General features: G+C 35.6%; 1 protein-coding gene across 7 annotated transcripts in view; it reads right to left on the bottom strand.

Annotated features, from left to right (window-relative positions):
- The window catches only part of si:ch211-45c16.2 (mitogen-activated protein kinase kinase kinase 13), a 68,690-nt gene that overhangs the window by 10,318 nt on the left and 38,358 nt on the right, over nucleotides 1-20,014 (bottom strand). For 4 of the 7 annotated variants that reach the window (XM_058787394.1, XM_058787391.1, XM_058787393.1 and 1 more), the window contains 9 exons: nucleotides 9,179-9,872; nucleotides 6,470-6,656; nucleotides 6,197-6,388; nucleotides 5,054-5,212; nucleotides 4,590-4,748; nucleotides 3,732-3,840; nucleotides 2,324-2,433; nucleotides 2,097-2,213; nucleotides 548-691 (listed from right to left, as the gene is read on the bottom strand). In XM_058787394.1, the coding sequence (XP_058643377.1) occupies nucleotides 548-691; nucleotides 2,097-2,213; nucleotides 2,324-2,433; nucleotides 3,732-3,840; nucleotides 4,590-4,748; nucleotides 5,054-5,212; nucleotides 6,197-6,388; nucleotides 6,470-6,656; nucleotides 9,179-9,794 (1,793 nt within the window). In that variant the 5' untranslated portion in view covers nucleotides 9,795-9,872. Of the gene's footprint in view, nucleotides 1-547; nucleotides 692-2,096; nucleotides 2,214-2,323; nucleotides 2,434-3,731; nucleotides 3,841-4,589; nucleotides 4,749-5,053; nucleotides 5,213-6,196; nucleotides 6,389-6,469; nucleotides 6,686-9,178; nucleotides 9,873-16,802; nucleotides 16,922-20,014 lie in introns of those variants that run through there. The other 3 variants (XM_058787396.1, XM_058787397.1, XM_058787398.1) reach the window with 3 other exon arrangements.

The following is a 20,014-nucleotide window of genomic DNA, read 5'->3' as shown; positions in this document are numbered from 1 at the left end:
TGAACCCCCAGGGGGCTCTTTTACAATGTGTGTTGTAAAAGATTCCGAGTGAAAACAAAAGCAAAAGACAAGCTTACAGCGGCATGAGTCGTGACTGTCATGTTAGCCTGATGGGACCAAACTTTAAAACATAAGACAGTACCCAGATTTGAAGACTACAATAAGATTTCACTTCTACTGATAATAAAATTTTGGTAGGCTACTATGAGATGGATAGCCTAAATGTTATATAATTCAGATGGGCTACCTGTTATTTTTATGGTATATTAAAAAGTGTATATTTTTCAATGTCATTGCTGGTACATTTTACCAGTATTTACCATACTTTCAAAACCAAAATTAAAATAGGAAAAATATGCAATATGAAAATAATTTAAGAAAAAATGTGTTTTACAGAGAGAGAGAGAAAAAAACAAAAGATTTGGTTTTCAGAAAGCCTTTTTCCAAAAGGTACATCTGGAAAAAGGGGGGTCGTCTTATATTTGGGTCAATACAGTAAATATATTATGATATAGGCACATAGGCCGTATCTTCACGGATCGCTCACCTCTTTGGCTGCTGTGTCCCGGGCTTATGGTTCATGCTGCTCTTTTTCTTAATGAGCTTCTCAACAGCGTTGGGCCGCACAATGGGCCGAACCAGGTGGCGTTTGTACGTGCCGGGATACTTCTTCTCCACAGCCTGCTCCCTCCTGCAATGAAACATGCCAAACGTTCAGATTCAGTAAAAGCAGAAGTGAGATTTGACTGAATGATCGTTGTGAGCTCATTCAGTGAGAATGTGGGTCATGCAAGCGGCACGAGCCGGGTCGAGCTTTAAGCAGATTACATTTAATTAGAGTTTCAGAGAGACGTCTGCATTCAGGCACAGACGGGGTCAGAGTTCAGACTCATTACATCCTTTCATGAGTAATTTCATGCCAATAAACAGACAAACTCAAGAGAAAGAGAGAGAGAGAGAGAGAGAGAGAGAGAGACGCACACAGCATTAATCGGCATCAGAAAAGCAATTTCTGCAGTATAAAGGATGATTACTGTGCACAGTATGCATGAAATACCCAGCTGACCTCCTGCATTTCCAGTGTAATGAATGAACTGAAAGTACTCTAATTTAAAATCTCTTACTTGACTCATTATTTGATTAGACTACCAGAAGTAATTCACGCAAAATTAGATGCAATGCAAACTGAATGACCATACTTATGAGATTACAGTAACTAGTTTCTTGATCCTTGGTTCCTGACTTGCATGAACGTGTTAAGACTCTGTTTAAACTTTAAAAATAATAAAAATGCATTAGTTTGATTCATTTTCGTGAATCAGTTCAGTTTGTTTTGAATCAGTTTGAAATTATTTAATTCAAATCATCACTCAAATATGGCACTTTTCATCATTAGTCAAATATCTATAGGTAAATAAAGACTGTTATATTGGTGTGTATTAGGGATGCCAACGATTAATCGACGATCGATTAATTGTTGATAAGAGATGCTATCGATGGTCGATTAAGCAGTTTCATTTTGGGGCTCATGCACAAAACACGTGCAAACGGCTGTGAGTGACGGTGAAGGGGATCTTACACGAAAATAATTTAGGCTACTAATGTACAAACTAAGCTTTTAATGTGATCCAAACTTTAAAAGTACATTAAAACAGATACAATACAATGTTATTTTGTATTGAAATGTAGTAATAAGTCATGCTCAATTATAATTTCCCTAGATAATTGTTGAATATCGGGCACTTTGCTTTGGCAGGGCTGCGGACGCGAGCAGGACAGATAGGCTATTCATTCCTACAACTTGTTCATTCGTTCCTATGACATATTAATTTGTGGCCACTGTCCATGTTTCATTAATTTGTTCCCTAGAAAACCCATGATTTAACTTTAAGTCATAGTAACGAATTCTTAATTCATGGGCACGAAATCTTTTCTTCTTGGAGTTGAGAAAAAGAAAGAAAAAAAGAGTCAGAATTGTAGGATAAACGTTTACAATTACCTTTTTGATTATTTTACCCAGGTGCAGGAACAAGTTTCCATAGTTGAAATTATGCTTTTTTGACTGAAAAAAGAAAAGCAAAGCATGAAGGACTTACTTGAGCAGCTCTTTCTCTCGCACCTCCAGCTGCAGCATGATAGCGCTGAGCTCCATGTAGAGGTTATTGGCTCGCTCCAGTTTCCTCTCGTAATGCTCTCGGATATCCAGAGCGTGTCTGAAACGCACGAGACAGTGAGACAGCACATAACAGACAGTCACCTCCAGCTAAAGCTCTCTCTGTCCCGCTCTGTGTTCTGCTGTTGTGTGCGATTCGTCTGCTCTCACCTGAGTTCATCTCTTCTGCGGCGAATCAGCTCCTCGTCCAGTCGGTGGATGCAGGTGCCTTCGCTCTTGATCTTCTCGAAATGCTTCTTCACTTCCTCTCTCCACTCCGTCTGCCACAGACAAGATTGTTAGGGTTAATTAAAATGGTAACACTTTAGTTTGGGGACCAATTAGCATTAATATTATCATATTGGCAGTTTATTAGTACTTATAAAGCACATATTAATGCCTTATTCTGCATGACCATATTTTAGACCTGTAATCCTAAACTTAATAACTACCTTACTAACTATTAATAAGTAGTAAATTAGGAGTTTACTGAGGCAAAAATTTTAGTTAATAGTTAGTTAATAGTGAGAATTGGTCCCCGAACTAAAGTGTGATCATTGAAAGTATTAAAAATGTTTTTGGTAATCGAAAAAAGCTGAAATAAATTAAAATATAAATATCAAATTAAAAAAACTAAAAATTAGAAATGTCGACTTAGCAACTAGCTGATATACAATTCTAACTAAAACTGAAATAAAAAACTTCAAGCTAAATAGAAATATTAAAAAGCAAAACAAATATATAAATAAAAATGAATTCAAGCTAAATAGAAATATTAAAAAGAATTAAAAACAAACTAAAATAAAAAAAGGACAACATTTAAGGTAAAAGCTAATTGCCACATACAATACTGTCATTGACAAATTATCTATTAAAAATAGTTTTTGGTAATTGCAATAAAGCTGAAATAAAATAAAATATAAACAGACGAAAAACTTAAGAAAACTTCAATAAAATGAAATAGAAAAAAAAAAATGTTGACTTAAAAATTAACTGAAATGAAATAAAAAATAACTACATCTAAAACTGGAATATTAATTCAAGTTGAATAGAAATATTTAAAAAAGCAAAAACTACTAAAAATGACAAAAAAAGATCAACAAATCATTAAAATAATTATAAATATTTCAAAATATTATTTAAATAATCATAAAATAACACTGATCACACACAAACATACACATGAAATCAATGGATGGAAATCATTCAAATCAAACAATTATGGTTATACTTTCAACAATTAATATACCATAATGGTTTAATTAACAACTCTTTTAGATGAATCAAACAAGTAACTCTGATTTGAGATTCTTTTTGACAGATTCATTACAGAACTGAGTCAAAAGAGTCATTTGTTCATGAATCACACTACAGTACCCATGCTGCATGTTTGCTGAATGCAATTTGAAATGTTATTTTAGCGATGTAGTTCTTATTTATAGAACCGAGAAACAATTGGATAAGTGGTTCATGTTGCTTTTGCATTTCTTTCTTTCTGTGGTGATGCCGCTGGACGACACAATGACTCTTTCTGGATGAAACTCAGCAGAAGTCAGTGTAGATGTCAACATTTGCTCACCTGAGATTTGAAGTAGGTCTCCTGTGGCGTCCCGAGCACATCAGCCGAGGCGATATCCAGATGGAGAAGGATCTGCCTGAAGGACGGCCGGTTTCTGGGTTTACCTTGCCTACAGGTACAAGAACACCACCATCTCAATCGACCAATAAAACCCTATTTTAGTGAAGTCTTGGAAATCCTGGATTCTGATTGGCCAATCACAGCATGCTGCGGTCAAAAATCTCTCTACAACTACGTGGAAACTACCAAAAACATCCTAGCAAAGACACTGAATGGCCTTAAAACCTTCGAGATTTTAGAACGATTTTACATTTCAAGTGTTTTCAACTATAAACTTTTGGCCATACAGGACTTTCTCAAGCTAAACATTTTTAATCTAGTTTTAAAATTGACTTGTACACAGTTTCATTTGTATCACTTCATGCTCTTTTTGTGTTTTCCCTCACATAGTATAAAAATAAATATTTCTTGTACATTATTCCTTTCATATGTGTAGCGTATTCCACAAACAATAAAAAATTTTTTCCATTATAAATACAGCACAAAAGCATGTGTGGATGTAATTGTTGTAGACAGCGCTGGGTAGATTACTAACAAATTGTAGTCCACTACTGATTACAGACTACATGATGAAAACTGTAGTTTGTAATGTAATCTAGGTACTGTATTCTGACTACTTTAGATTACTTGAGTGAACACTATGTAATCCAAAAAAAGTAACTGTAATCTTATTAAGAGCATTTTAAAATATAATATACTCTGATTACAAGAACATCATTTTTGGAATCTAATTACATAATAATAATCCAGATTACATGTAACTACTCAGCACTGGCTGTAGATGGCGTTGAGTCTCACCAGGTTTGTTTCATGAGGATCTTGAAGCCGTCGGGACAGGTGGACGGCACAGGCAGATGGAGGCTGTTACTGCCCACACCCCAAATAATAGCAGATGAGTCCACGTCCTTATAGGGGATCTCACCGGTCAGCAGCTCCCACAACACCACCCCGAACGACCTACAAACACACAACAATTAGCATTTACTGCTTACACTACTGCTCAAACGCTTGAGGTCGGTCAGAGTCTTCTGCTTTTATTTTAACAAAAATATTGTAAAAACAGTGCACTATTATTACAATTTAAATTTACATTTTAAAATGAAATTTATTTCTTGTGATCAAAGCTGTGATCAAAATTTTCAGCATCATTACTCCAATCTTCAGTGTCACATGATCCTTCAGAAATCATTCTAATGTGCTGATTTATTGCTCAAGAAACATTTGTGATTTTTATCAATGTTACTGCATTAGTTCACACTCACCAAATGTCTACTTTTTCTGACACCGGCTCATTCCGGATCACTTCGGGAGCCATCCAGGCCACCGTACCCGCAAATGACATCTTCGTACTCTTGTCACTGAGCTCTTTAGATGTTCCAAAGTCTGAGATCTTCACGTTGTCACTTTGAGTGACTAGCACACTGCAAAAGAAAGCACACATATTCAGAGAAGCAGAACGCATTGGTATTGCCCATTTACAGTATTTCCATTTATACCATATGTGACACTGGACCACAAAACCAGTCTTAAGTTGCTGGGGTATATTTGTAGCAATAGACAAAAATACATTGTATGGGTCAAAATGATCGATTCTTCTTTTATGCCAAAAATCATTAGGATATTAAGTAAAGATCATGTTCCACGAAGATATTTAGTAAATTTCTTACTGTCAATATATAAAAACTTCATTTTTGATTAGTAATATGCATTGCTAAGAACTTCATTTGGACAACTTTAAAGGTGATTTTCTCAATATTTTTTCAGATTCCAGATTTTCAAATAGTTGTATCGCGGCCAAATATTGTCTGATCCTAACAAACCATACATCAATGGATAGATCATTTATTCAGCTTTCAGATGATGTATGAATCTCAATTTCGAAAATTTGAGTGCATTTAAGTGAATTTGAGCGTTATATGCATCTGATAAAGTATGAATTTTTGATCACTAAAATGAAGCTCAAACAAAATAAAATATAAATATTAGGTGAAAAACCTAACCCTCGTATTGTATTAAGAATCTGGGTATAATTGTTATGTTGTGAGACAAATTGACCCAATTATTTGTTTTGTATATTAAATATTAGTATTGTAAGAAAAACTAATACTGAAATAAAAAATGAATTTAAGGTAAATATTAAATAAATGTTAAATAATATGAAATGTTAAATAATAAAATTAAATATTAAATATAAAAATATAAATATTAAAATATATGAACAAAAATAATATTAAATATAAAAATATAAATATTAAAACTATTAAAATTTAAATAATATTAAATATTAAAAATGACAAAAGCACACAAATAAATTACTAAAAATATAAAGATAAAAGTTCATTCAAAATATTATATATAAATACTAGAATAGTAAATAAATAACCCTAAAATCCCACAGGTCTTACTTTGGTGACTTGAGGTCTCTGTGGATGATCTTGTGGAGGTGCAGGTAGTTCATGCCGCTGGCAATCCCTGAGGCCCAGTCCACCAGCAGCCGCGGCGAGATCTTACGACCGGCCCTGAGAACCTCGTACAGCTGCCCTTGAGCACAGTACTCCATGATGATGCAGTAACACGGGGCCTGCGTGCAAACACCCCTGAAACACAAACAGCACGCTTTAGCTTCAACTCAAAACTGCATATTGACTGCCACTAGCTGGTCATTCATTGCGACCTACTTGAAGCTGATGATATTGGGGTGCTTCAGCTTGCGCAGATGTTTGATATCCGTCTCCTTCTGCTCTCGGACTTTCTTGATGGCGACCTCTTCGGAGCGGAACTTCCCGAGGAACACGGCGCCCTGAGCTCCGCTGCCCAGCCACTGCAGCTCAGAGATCTCCTCAAATGGCACCTCCCACATGTCTACTGACCAATCAGAACACACCCTCAACATACTGTAAAATCAAAACCACAGCAAAGATCAACTTAAAGGGAGAGTTCACCCAAAGTGTTTTATTTTGATTGTCTTAATTTTAAAAGCATTTTGTTTCTTTAATTTTACATTTTTATGATTTAATTAAGTATTAGCTTTTCATAAACTCACAAACTCCAGTTCGGGAAACCCTGACTTAAAGGGGACATAACACACACAGTTTCACCCAATCTCATGTTAATCCTGAGTACCTATAGAGTAGTACTGCATCCTTCATATCTCCAAAAAGTCTTTAGTTTTATCATATTTATAAAAGAAAAAAATTCAGCTTTACGATTCTCTCCGAAAAAAGCCGAGCTCCTGGAGGCGTGCCATGGGCGGAACTAAAGAGTGACGAGCACTTGCGCGTCGATCGCCAACAAAACAGAGACTTTTGATACAGTTTCACTTACCGTCTGCAATTCCGAATCATGACCGGGATCTTTTATAGCAGGGACTGCTCCATCTTTCAGTATGTGCAAATGTACATACTGAATATATATGTATGTACAGTATGTACAATCTTTCACGATGTGCAAATCCAGTGTCGAACTGGGCCTTGTTTATAAAACGTTCGTCAACAAACACACTTGAGACCATGTGAAGAACCAGCAAGGTGTGGGATTATTTTGAATTAGAAGGAAACGGAAAAGTTGTGTGTAAACTGTGTAATGTCAAATTGGTTTTACAATAACTCTACTGGAGCAATGCGTAATCATATTCAATACAGGCACGTATGCGTTAGCTTGGAGGCTAGCCAAAGCCAGCAAATGTCAATCATGTCATAACCCGTTGCTGTGGTCCGTGATCCCATCCGCGCCGTCTATTTCTCTAACAGACCCACTTCGGTGGTAGTGCGGGATTTCCAGGCTCTTTTCGAAACTGTCTGCTTGCTTGTAGTTATCTCTCTGCGTACCTGTGACTTCAGTTCCTGCTGAGCGTGTTTTATTTTCAAGTGCAGAATCGCCTCCAGTCCAGTCTTTCGCCAGACCATGTTAACATGTTAAATTCACTGAACAAATGGGCATGGTCTGAGTAAAGCCTGGAATACACTACGCGATTTTTGCCCTGATTTTCCCCCGATTTTACAGTCTGAACAAGTTGACGCTAGTTGAGGAAAGTCGGAGCCAGTCTACAGATTACAGCTGACAGATTCCACAGAAAATCGCGTGGTGTATGATGGTCACAGATTTCAATTTTTTAGCTTCAGACTCCGACTCCATCCAGTCGGAGGATATCAAACATGTTTGATATTTTCAGCCGATTTTAGAACAGGTATGTTTTAACAACTTTAAAGTCTGGTAGTGTATGATCTTTCAGTCGCGTAGTGTATGATGCCCAGTTTTCCTTTGTCACTATTTACAAAGTCGGTAAGTGTGTTTTAAAAATCTGTTCAGATTTTAAAAGTCGTGTAGTGTATTCCAGGCTTAAGTAAAACGAGCATTGTTTTATTTTTAGACAATATAGCCAACACATTTTTAAAAGCCGTTTTAATGCTATTCCTTGATAAACTTTCCTATTGTTTTTGACTTGTGTTTTAATATGTTGGCTAACGTTTAATGAAGAATTCTGTCAGTCTATTTTCCATTTCTGCATTGCTCCAGCCGATCTGAATAAATAAGCTATGCACTGGTTTATGTTGAGTGTATGCTCTTACTTTTTTTCTGTTTAACGACCACGTAAAATGAAATGATGATAACGTGAGGCAAGCATACGGCATAATCGTGACCTATTTTTAGCAGATTTCATTGAGGGATTTGACGGTGTGATGCAAAGATTAAATATTTCAAGTGTAGGCTGTTATACACGCACAGCTTTTTTTCTTTTGCAATTTTTTGGGGGTTTCTAGCTTTTAGACTAGTCGACTAGTCGGATACAAAACTTCCGTTTAAACGACAGTCAAATTAGTCGTAGCGCACATCCCTAATAATTACTAGAGACAAATTTTTTTTATAACACGATGCCGATATAGACTATTTGCATGTTTACTGTATGTGCCTAATAAACGATATGCAGAACCGATATTTATTTATTTACTTCTGTTTTTAACACAGTGATAACAACATATCGAAAGATTTGAAATTACAAAACTCATATTCGATTATAAAAAAATGCTTAAATATTGAGGAAAAACTAATTTTCAGTAACACTTTATTTTACAGTGCCCTTGTTACACATGTTTTTACTAATGTAAAAACAGTAAATTATGCATAATTACCATTACTTAAATGTTACTATTACCTAAAACTATAATTACAAGAGATCCCATTTTTATAACTAGATTACATTAAAATAGTGTTACCAAAAATTGTAGTTAGAGTGCCCTTAAGTAAAGACAGTAAATTATGCATAATTACATGCATAATTACTATTATTATTTAAATGTTACTTTTATGTAAATTATTTAAATGTATAATTACTACAGATCAACTTTTTGATGATGCTTCTTGCATTAAATTGAATACTCGTCACTAACCTTGCTGCTGAAGTTTGTACTCGGTCGAGTATGTTTTCCCGATAATATTCCACACGGGTCTCAAACATCCGAACAGCCCCTCCAGAAATCCGCCGCTGCCCGTCCCAGCTCTATGAAAGTGCAGTTTGATGTCGTCATGTGGATGGTGGTGCGTGTCATCTCCGCTGTGGTCCATCGGACACCCGCCCTCCTCGTTTTTCTCCTCTCCACCGCTTCCGCAGCCTCCCTGACCACAGGATCCCGGTGTCTCGGCCTCCTCGTGTTCCTGCAGCTGCAGAACACTGTTTTCGAAGTGTCCATGCTCCCGCGTCGAGTCCTCGCTGAGGGCGGTGCACGGCGGGCTGGTGCCGCCTGGCTCGTCGTCCCTGCAGGGAAGCTGAAGCTGCTGCAGCGGCATGGGAAGGGTGGTGGGCGGAGCCAGGTCTGCAATGATCTGCGGCGGAGGAAGCGCCGGAGGAAGCAGCGCTTGAGGAGAAATGTTACTATTGGTTTTCTTTATGGAGTCGCCGACGACCGTGAGCTTCAGCTCCTCCTTCAGCTTCCCCACCAACAGGCTGGGACAGGACGTCCAGGACAGCACCTCTGGGGAGCTTCCCATGGTGCCGTGTGTGTGCATGGGCAGATGCCCTCCTCACCCGACAGGAAATGAGAGGCCAGGCTTTACAGATTAATTCTGTCGGAGTTTATGACACACCTGCAGGAGAAAGACAGATATGCATTTAAAAACAGCCTGATGGGTGCAGCTTAGTGGAATGGAAATTTTTTTGGAAACAAAAAGTTTTTAAAATTCAAACATGAAGCAAGATGCTGAAGAAAAAAAAACAAGGCATGGCAAAGATTGTTGATTTCAAAAATTTGGTGTTTGCATGTTGTACAGTTATTCTAATAAATAAAATAAAAAACTTAATTAGTTAACTTTTGAATGTATCCTTTTTAGTAATTATTGTATTATGTAATTTTTTAATAATAATTTAAATTTCTATATTTAATTTATTGTAAAAGTAAATTACAAATACATTTATATGAATAAATATGAAAGTGGCCATTTAATTTGAACTGATGTACATTTTTTGGTATTTATTTTAGTATTAATGAATAACGCAATTTCTATATTTTAAGAATTATATATTTCTTTTTATATGTAATTGTATTATAAAATAAATTATAAATACATTTATATGCATATTATATTTATATGCATATAAAATATGTATTTAAAAATATTATTAAATATAGTAAAACATTACAATTGATTACAATATTAAAAGTTAAAAGACCTGATTTTACACATTTAAACAGCATGTATTTAAAATATACATTTTCTGTAACATTATAAATGTCTTTACTGTGACTTTTGATATATTTAGCAAGGATGCAATAAATGTAAGTACTAATTTCTTTAAAAATAATAATAATAAAAATAATATACATACTGTATATACACACACACACACACACACACATATATACACAGTATCTCACAGAAGTGAGTAAATCCTTCACATTTGTGTAAATATTTTATTATATCTTTTCATGCGTCAACACTGAAGAAATGGCACTTTGCTACAATGTAAAGTAGTGAGTGTACAGCTTGTATAACAGTGTAAATTTGCTGTCCCTTCAAAATAACTCGACACACAGCCATTAATGTCTAAACCGCTGGCAACAAAAGCGAGTACACCCCTAAGTGAAAATGTCCAAATTGGGCCCAAAGTGTCAATATTTTGTGTGGCCACCATTATTTTCCAGCACTGCCTTAGCCCTCTTGGGCATGGAGTTCACCAGAGCTTCACAGGTTGCCACTGGAGTCTTCTTCCACTCCTCCATGACGACATCACGGAGCTGGTGGATGTTAGAGACCTTGCGCTCCTCCACCTTCCATTTGAGGATGCCCCACAGATGCTCAATAGGGTTCAGGTCTGGAGACATGCTTGGCCAGTCCATCACCTTTACCCTCAGCTTCTTTAGCAAGGCAGTGGTCGCCTTGGAGGTGTGTTTAGGGTCATTATCATGTTGGAATACAGCCCTGTGGCCCAGTCTTCGAAGGGAGGGGATCATGCTCTGCTTCAGTATGTCACAGTACATGTTGGCATTCATGGTTCTCTCAATGAACTGTAGCTCCCCAGTGCCTCCCACCACCATGCTTGACTGTAGGCAAGACACACTTGTCTTTGTACTCCTCATCTGGTTGCCGCCACACACGCTTGACACCATCTGAACCAAATAAGTTTATCTTGGTCTCATCAGACCACAGGACATGGTTCCAGTAATCCATGTCCTTAGTCTGCAGCAAACTGTTTGCGGGCTTTCTTGTGCATCATCTTTAGAAGAGGCTTCCTTCTGGGACGACAGCCATGCAGACCAATTTGATGCAGTGTGCGGCGTTTGGTCTGAGCACTGACAGGTTGACCCCCCACCCCTTCAACCTCTGCAGCAATGCTGGCAGCACTCATACGTCTATTTCCCAAACACAACCTCTGGATATGACGCTGAGCACGTGCACTCAACTTCTTTGGTCGACCATGGCGAGGCCTGTTCTGAGTGGAACCTGTCCTGTTAAACCGCTGTATGGTCTTGGCCACCGTGCTGCAGCTCAGTTTCAGGGTCTTGGCAATCTTCTTATAGCCTACGTCATCTTTATGTAGAGCAACAATTCTTTTTTTCAGATCCTCAGAGAGTTCTTTGCCATGAGGTGCCATGTTGAACTTCCAGTGACCAGTATGAGAGAGTGAGAGCGATAACACCAAATTTAACACACCTGCTCCCCATTCACACCTGAGACCTTGTAACACTAATGATGCATTCTGGGATTACCTGCACCTATTAATGATGCATGTGATGCTGCCTGAGAATTTTGGAACAGGCTTTGCATTGGGAGCTTAACTACTGTATGATGCCTTAAAATGCCGCCTACATAGGCAGCTCACTAGGTTTCAGAACAGAGTGTGAAAATTATCCTTGTGTAGTGAATGAGAAATACAAACACTCATTTTAAACAGTAACTACAGCTCTGACGGCTAAATAAAGATTGAAACGGTTGATCATTTTAATTTCCAATCTCATTCTGCACACAGCAGGAGAGGGATTGGAGGCATTTGCATTAATGATGATTATCTCTTTAGACAGAGAGAGAGAGAGAGAGAGAGAGAGAGAGTGATTCTGGGAAGCCATCGTTGTGATCCGGTCTCTGTTGATCGACTGTCTTAGTGCTGCTTTGAGATTAAAGCAGAACGAGTATTAGAAGCTCTGAGAGCCAAACATCTGGCACACATCGCTCACGCTCATGCTCACTCACACACACACACACACACACTGTGTCACTGAGGACGAACATCCCATAATCTGCTGCTGTAGTTACGCAAGGCCGACTCTCCCAAAACAGCAATAATTTTGCCTGCATTAGTGTCCAACAATATCGTTTCTCTGTGCCTTTATTGTTATAGTTGTGGTGTGGACTCTGCTATTCTTTAATATTGAGAATGATTTTTACAACTATATCTTTATCGTTATAGTCTTGGTGTGAATGTGGCTTAACAGTGAAGAGATTCAAAATCTGAAAGAAAACAAATGGAAATGATGTAGTGACTAAAACAAATCAAATCTTATATTTGAGCTTCTTTGTCTGGCTCTGTTCACTCTGGACATTAATTAACTTCAAAATGCTTTTAAAAAAAGAAAAAGACAGACATACATACAGGCACACAGACAGACATTAATTTTTTTATACATAATGATGCATTTATTGTACAATTATTTATTATATATTCATATAATAAATGTATTTCTATTTATTAATATAAATCATATCACTTCCATTTTATTTATACACACACATACATGCACACAAATGTTTATATATATTATATAATATGTGATATATTTACTGCATACTTATGTATTCAGTTTCTATTTATTATCATATTAATATAAATTATTGATATATTATTTCTATTCTATTTATATGTATTTTATATTTTATATATAATAATTATTTAAAGTTATAATTATTACACAATTTATTGCACACACAATTATATATATATATATATATATAAAAAAAGAATAATACATAAAATGAAAATAAAATGTATATTAGTCTGCATAATTACTTTCAAGCATTTAAAATGAAGTTTTTAAAACAATGAGCAAGATATTCAGTCAAATGCATCCAAACTTTGACTGGTAGTGTATGTCCTGTTTCCCATCATGCATTGTAGAATGACTAAACCTTGCAGATTGTGCTCATTGTTTACTGCATTAGTGGCACTGGTGTTTGTTGAAACTGAAAGTGAAAATGTTACTCGACACGATTACAGCCAATCAGAAGATCCGTCACGTTTAACGTCGTTATAAGGAGGCACAGTGTGACGCGGGAGACATAGAAACCATGCTAAACAAAGAGCACAATAAAACGTCCTATACTGTGACTCCTGGTCAAAACAAACAGACTGACAAAAGGTTGGACGGAACAAGATGTTTTGGCTGAGGATTGTGGGTAACACATACTGATACACCTCTAACAGCTGCTGTATTCTCAGTCACTATTGATCATCATAACCAAACAAACCAACCGGTTACCAAAGCAAAACTCAAATAAAACAGGCAGACAGACACATGACTCTGTGTATCCAGTCATTTCCTTACAAAACCAAAGCACAAGTACAGTATAGGCTTGCTGCAATAGACGGTGTTGGTGGTGATACCGGTGTTAAGCCGCAACCTCACCGTCATTTTGATTTTTTAAATAGTAATAAAAATCATTTAGTTCAGTTTAGAGAACAGACACAACAATTAAAACTGAACGCGTTGAGGTGAGACAGACAAGAGAATCGCAGAAGTGTTTCAAAACGAAATGTAAAAGCGCCTGTTTTAAAAATATTTTGCATTTTGAAAAGCCTGTTGGCCTGCCATTTAGCCTATCTAAGGTGATATTGGAAGTTAGTTTTTTTTCTCATTTATTTGGTTCCACAGTATTTGCTGATTTTTATTTTATTTCAACTGTAACCTAATTTTTTCCAATTATTTTACATCAAGGTGTATGCAGTTCGTGCCTCCAAACTTTCTTAATCGTTTCGCTAATAAACGTTCTACGTTTTATAATTAGGCTATTTGTTCCTCAGTCTTTACTGATTTTCAGTTTTGTATAGGCTACCTATTTAAAAGTTATTTATTATTTTATATTAGGCATATAGCATGGTATATTTTTATTCGTTTTGTTACTAAAAGTTATAGGCTATGTTCTATGTTGTATTTCGATGTTGCTTGAATTGAATTCAAGCAATTGATGCCGAATTGCTGCTAATTTAAAAGTGAAAGTAAAACGCGCAGAGTGCTTTCACAAGCTATTTAAGCAAAGGAAAGTGGAAAAACAAACAACTTCTTGACACCAAATTGCCGCAAATTTGAAAGTGAAAGTAAAATGTGCACAGAGCTTTTACAAGCTATTTAAAACCGAAGGAAAGCGAGGAGTTTACCGGTGTTGTCACACATCGATTAACCGGTGGGAAAATTTCCTCACCGTCACAACCCTAGTACAGTATATACAGGATTTTAGATATACAGTAGGAATCATTTTCAGAACAAACCTAAAAACAAAAACTGGAACTGAATTAATGTCTAAATTTAAATGTTACAATATAAATATAAACACACACACACACACACACACACACATATACATATACATATATATATATATATATATATATATATACACACACACACACACACACAGTATTGTTCAAAATAATAGCAGTACAATGTGACTAACCAGAATAATCAAGGTTTTTAGTATATTTTTTATTGCTACGTGGCAAACAAGTTACCAGTAGGTGCAGTAGATTCTCAGAAAACAAACAAGACCCAGCATTCATGATATGGACCCTCTTAAGGCTGTGCAATTGGGCAATTAGTTTAATTAGTTGAAAGGGTGTGTTCAAAAAATAGCAGTGTGGCATTCAATCACTGAGGTCATCAATTTTGTGAAGAAACAGGTGTGAATCAGGTGGCCCCTATTTAAGGATGAAGCCAGCACTTGCTAAACATGCATTTGAAAGCCTGAGGAAAATGGGTCGTTCAAGACATTGTTCAGAAGAACAGCGTACTTTGATTAAAAAGTTGATTGGAGAGGGAAAACCTAGAAAGAGGTGCAAAACTTATAGGCTGTTCAGCTAAAATGATCTCCAATGCCTTAAAATGGAGAGCAAAACCAGAGAAACGTGGAAGAAAATGGAAGACAACCATCAAAATGGATCAAGAATAACCAGAATGGCAAAGGCTCAGCCAATGATCACCTCCAGGATGATCAAAGACAGTCTGGAGTTACCTGTAAGTACTGTGACAGTTAGAAGACGTCTGTGTGAAGCTAATCTATTTTCAAGAATCCCCCGCAAAGTCCCTCTGTTAAAAAAAAGGCATGTGCAGAAGAGGTTACAATTTGCCAAAGAACACATCAACTGGCCTAAAGAGAAATGGAGGAACATTTTGTGGACTGATGAGAGTAAAATTGTTCTTTTTGGGTCCAAGGGCCACAGGCAGTTTGTGAGACGACCCCCAAACTCTGAATTCAAGCCACAGTACACAGTTAAGACAGTGAAGCATGGTGGTGCAAGGATCATGATATGATCATGATATTTCTCCTACTATGGTGTTGGGCCTATTTATCGCATATCAGGGATCATGGATCAGTTTGCATATGTTAAAATACTTGAAGAGGTCATGTTGCCCTATGCTGAAGAGGACATGCCCTTGAAATGGTTGTTTCAACAAGACAATGACCCCAAACACACTAGTAAACGAGCAAAGTCTTGGTTCCAAACCAACAAAATGAATGTTATGGAGTGGCCAGCCCAATCTCCGGACCTTAATCCAATCGAGAACTTGTGGGGTGATATCAAAAATGCTGTTTCTGAAGCAAAACCAAGAAATGTGAATGAATTGTGGAATGTTGTTAAAGAATCATGGAGTGGAATAACAGCTGAGAGGTGCCACAAGTTGGTTGACTCCATGCCACACAGATGTGAAGAAGTTTTAAAAAACTGTGGTCATACAACTAAATATTAGTTTAGTGATTCACAGGATTGCTAAATCCTAGAAACAAAAACGTTTGTACAAAATAGTTTTGAGTTTGTACAGTCAAAGGCAGACACTGCTATTTTTTTGAACACAGCCCTTTCAACTAATCGCCCAATTGCACAGCCTTAAGAGGGTCCATATCATGAATGCTGGGTCTTGTTTGTTTTCTGAGAATCTACTGCACCTACTGGTAACTTGTTTGCCACGTAGCAATAAAAAATATACTAAAAACCTTGATTATTCTGGCTAGTCTGGCTATTATTTTGAACAATACTATATATATATATATATATATATTATTTTTTGCATATATTTTATAAACCTTTTTATAAGTTTTGTGTTTTATAAGTCTTTTCCAAACAAAATTATGAAAAAGAAAACTATGTATTTTGCATAAATAAAAACTACATTTTTTTTTGCAAAAGTCTTGGAGTGGTAAAATATGACCCTGAGATTTTTTATGCGATGAATGTTTCATGCAAGACATGACTTATTCATCCAACTAATGGCATTATGAACCTAAGTTTTGCAATTGAGGATGAATACATACTGTATTAATCCAAAGCTCCTTCAGAAAGCCGCAAAACTACAGCAAAGATCAGAGTCCATCAGAGCTGCAGGAAAGAGGAGAGATTTGGCTGACCGGATCAGGACCTGAGCTGCACTTTTCCACTTCTGATTAGACTTAATGAGAAACAGGAGAAAACAGCAGCTCACACACAAACCTGAACACATCTGACAGGCTACTCTTCTAACATTCAGCTAATTACAATTCATTACTACATCCTAACCCTGAAGCACCTCACAGCAGCTTCAGATTAACATTATTAACAACTACCTAACTAACTATTAATAAGCAGCAAATTGAGAGTTTGAGGCAAAAGCTGTAAATGGTTACTGTTAATAGTGAGAATTGGACCTTAAAATAAAGTGTCACCAAAAAGTAGAGAGTACTGTATTTGCATAATATATCACAATGCCTCAGTGCTACAGTATATGATGGTAAAAGTAATGGAAATATTTAATAAACAATACCTATAAAACACCAATGAATACTAATACCAATGAAAAATAAATTTAAACAAATAAATAAATAATAATAAAAAATATCTAAATTAAAATCAGATGCATAAATAAATGAAAAAATAGACTAATATAACAAATAGATAAATATTATAATACAAGAACAAAAACATAGATTTACAAACAGATAAATACAACAACTACTACTACTACTAATAATAATACAATAAAAAATAAATAGATGTACAAAACAAAAATAACAATAATAATAAATGAATAAAAATAAACTAAACAAATAAATAAATAACAAATAGATAAATAATATTATTATTAGGCCTGTCACAATAACAACTTTTTGTTGTGCAACATACTGCCCCATAAATAATTGCGATAAGCGATATTGTCGTCATTTTGAGACCATTTTATGCCACTGAATCTATAATCATAATGTAACAGCATAATAATGTAAGAAGTCCTACACACTTTAAAATAACAACAGACATTTAATTCTTAAGAATATTTAGATCATGGAAATTAACTATGAAAATATTAGATACCTTAAAAAACTTAGTAAATAAACATTTTCTAACAAAAAGTGCAAAGTAACAAGTAGAAAAAGACAAATGCACAAAGAACTTGTATGGAGATTTTTCTATCTACAGATTTTTCCCTGACCTTATTTTCTCTGTAAATTAAGGGCGCACACTATTGCTGAAAAACACAATTACTACTTAGCAGTCAGATGTCCATATGCACAAAGGCACAGATCCCTAAACAAGGCCATATCTGCAGATGAAACCTTTTTTTGTAGAAGCATTTTTTCAATTTGATCTAGCACCTAATGACTACACCACGTTATGTACGAGAAGCTGCAAAAGACACAGGCGCAAGTGGAATGCAAAAAAAAAATATTATTGTTATTGTGTTTTTTATGATGTTTTTATGTAAATATAATGGGGTCATGTACATATATTGTGCGATAATTCGATATATTGATTATTGCCACAGGCCTCATTATTATAAAACAAAAAATATACAGATAAATAAAACTACTACTAATAATACAATAAAAATAACAAATAAATAAGTTATGAATTACTAAAAATAAAAACAAATAAATAATAATAATAACTAAAAAAGAAAATAAATAAATAAAAATAAATAACAAACAGATAAAAAATACATAAATACAGATAAATAAATAATATGATAATTACAATTATAATGCAATAAAAACAAAAATAAACAACAAAGAAACAAACCAACAACTAAATAAAATTGTTGATAATGGGCAACATGGTGCCGATATATACAGTGGGTTATTAATGTGGTGTATTTGGGGTATTTCTGCGTGGTAAAGTGATCTGGTGAGTGGGTGTGATAGAGCTGCAGCAGCAGCAGCACATCAATAATGCATCACATGTGTCTCACAGAACTCTGCCGAGAGTGCAGCAGGAAACCAGAGAGCGTCGCTCAGGTGACCAGCAAACACACGTGTGTGTGTGTGTGTGTAATTCCACGCCGGTTCTGAGTTACAGTCTGGAGGGGAAAAAAATACCAGTCCTGCCAAAATCCATAGACACACACACACACACACACACACACACCATCATCATGACAACAGTTTAGCTCTTGTTGTTCATCTGTAGTCCTGCGGAGTCCAGTTCAGTCTAGATCAGTCTGGCTGGGTTCTGTCGTGTCACTCGTAAATCGACGTCAATCTGAAGGCAGTGAATTATTCATTGGTTTGGGTGGCAACACTGCTATAAATAATATCTGGGCTTTATCAATGCACTTCCTGTCCAACTGGAAAACGAGCCGCCTACTGTCACTAATGAGAGCAGTATTAATAGAAATATTGTTATGAATTATGTTTCTGGACCTACAAGTGTTAGATGATAATGCTGAGAGCAGCTGAATCAGGTTTAGAAAAACAAAAAAACAAAGAGAAATAGAGAGAGACTTATCAAGACTTAGATTTATCAAGACATTTAATCCTCTAATCCGCACTTCAACTACCTGTTTCAATAGGAAATAAATCAACAGGACAGAGAACTGTGATTTTAAATATACATATACATACTTTAACTACAAAAACAGATCGTAAAGTAACACTGAAAGGCAATGTTGACTTTTCTAATGCAGGTTACTGAATTTTGCTAAAAGATTATGAAGACAAAAGTTTTTTCTTTGAAATTGTACGCACTAAAAAAATAAATAGTTAATTAAACAAATATTAATTTTGATTTCACACAGACATCAAGAAAAAGATTAAAATAATGTTGCCAATAATAATAATAATATTTTTGTTTAGTATTGTATAATTTTTATCAGTGTAAAAGTATTATTTATTATTAAATAAAATAACAAAAACAAACGTTATATTTCACATTTAAAAAAGACAGATATTCTTGCTTATATTCTTGCGATGTCGCGATTATAAATGAAAATGACTCCTGGTTAACATGTATTAATGGGTCGTGTTTAGTCACTATTTAGTGTGGAATTTTTCTACAATATTCGCTCATCATGACAGTAAAATAGGGCATTCTAAGTCAATCTACTGCAGTTTTTCCTCTCTCAATCAGTAGAAAATGTGGTTAACACCCGATCATGCATGAAAAAAATAAATACCGTCATATACCGTGAAACCGGTATAATTTTGAAAAATACCGTGATATACATTTTTGGTCATACCGCCCAGCACTAATATATACATATATATATATATATATATAT

Source organism: Onychostoma macrolepis, chromosome 09 (assembly GCF_012432095.1).
Source record: "Onychostoma macrolepis isolate SWU-2019 chromosome 09, ASM1243209v1, whole genome shotgun sequence".
Lineage (NCBI taxonomy): Eukaryota > Metazoa > Chordata > Actinopteri > Cypriniformes > Cyprinidae > Onychostoma > Onychostoma macrolepis.
This window is presented reverse-complemented; position numbering and strand designations above follow the sequence as displayed.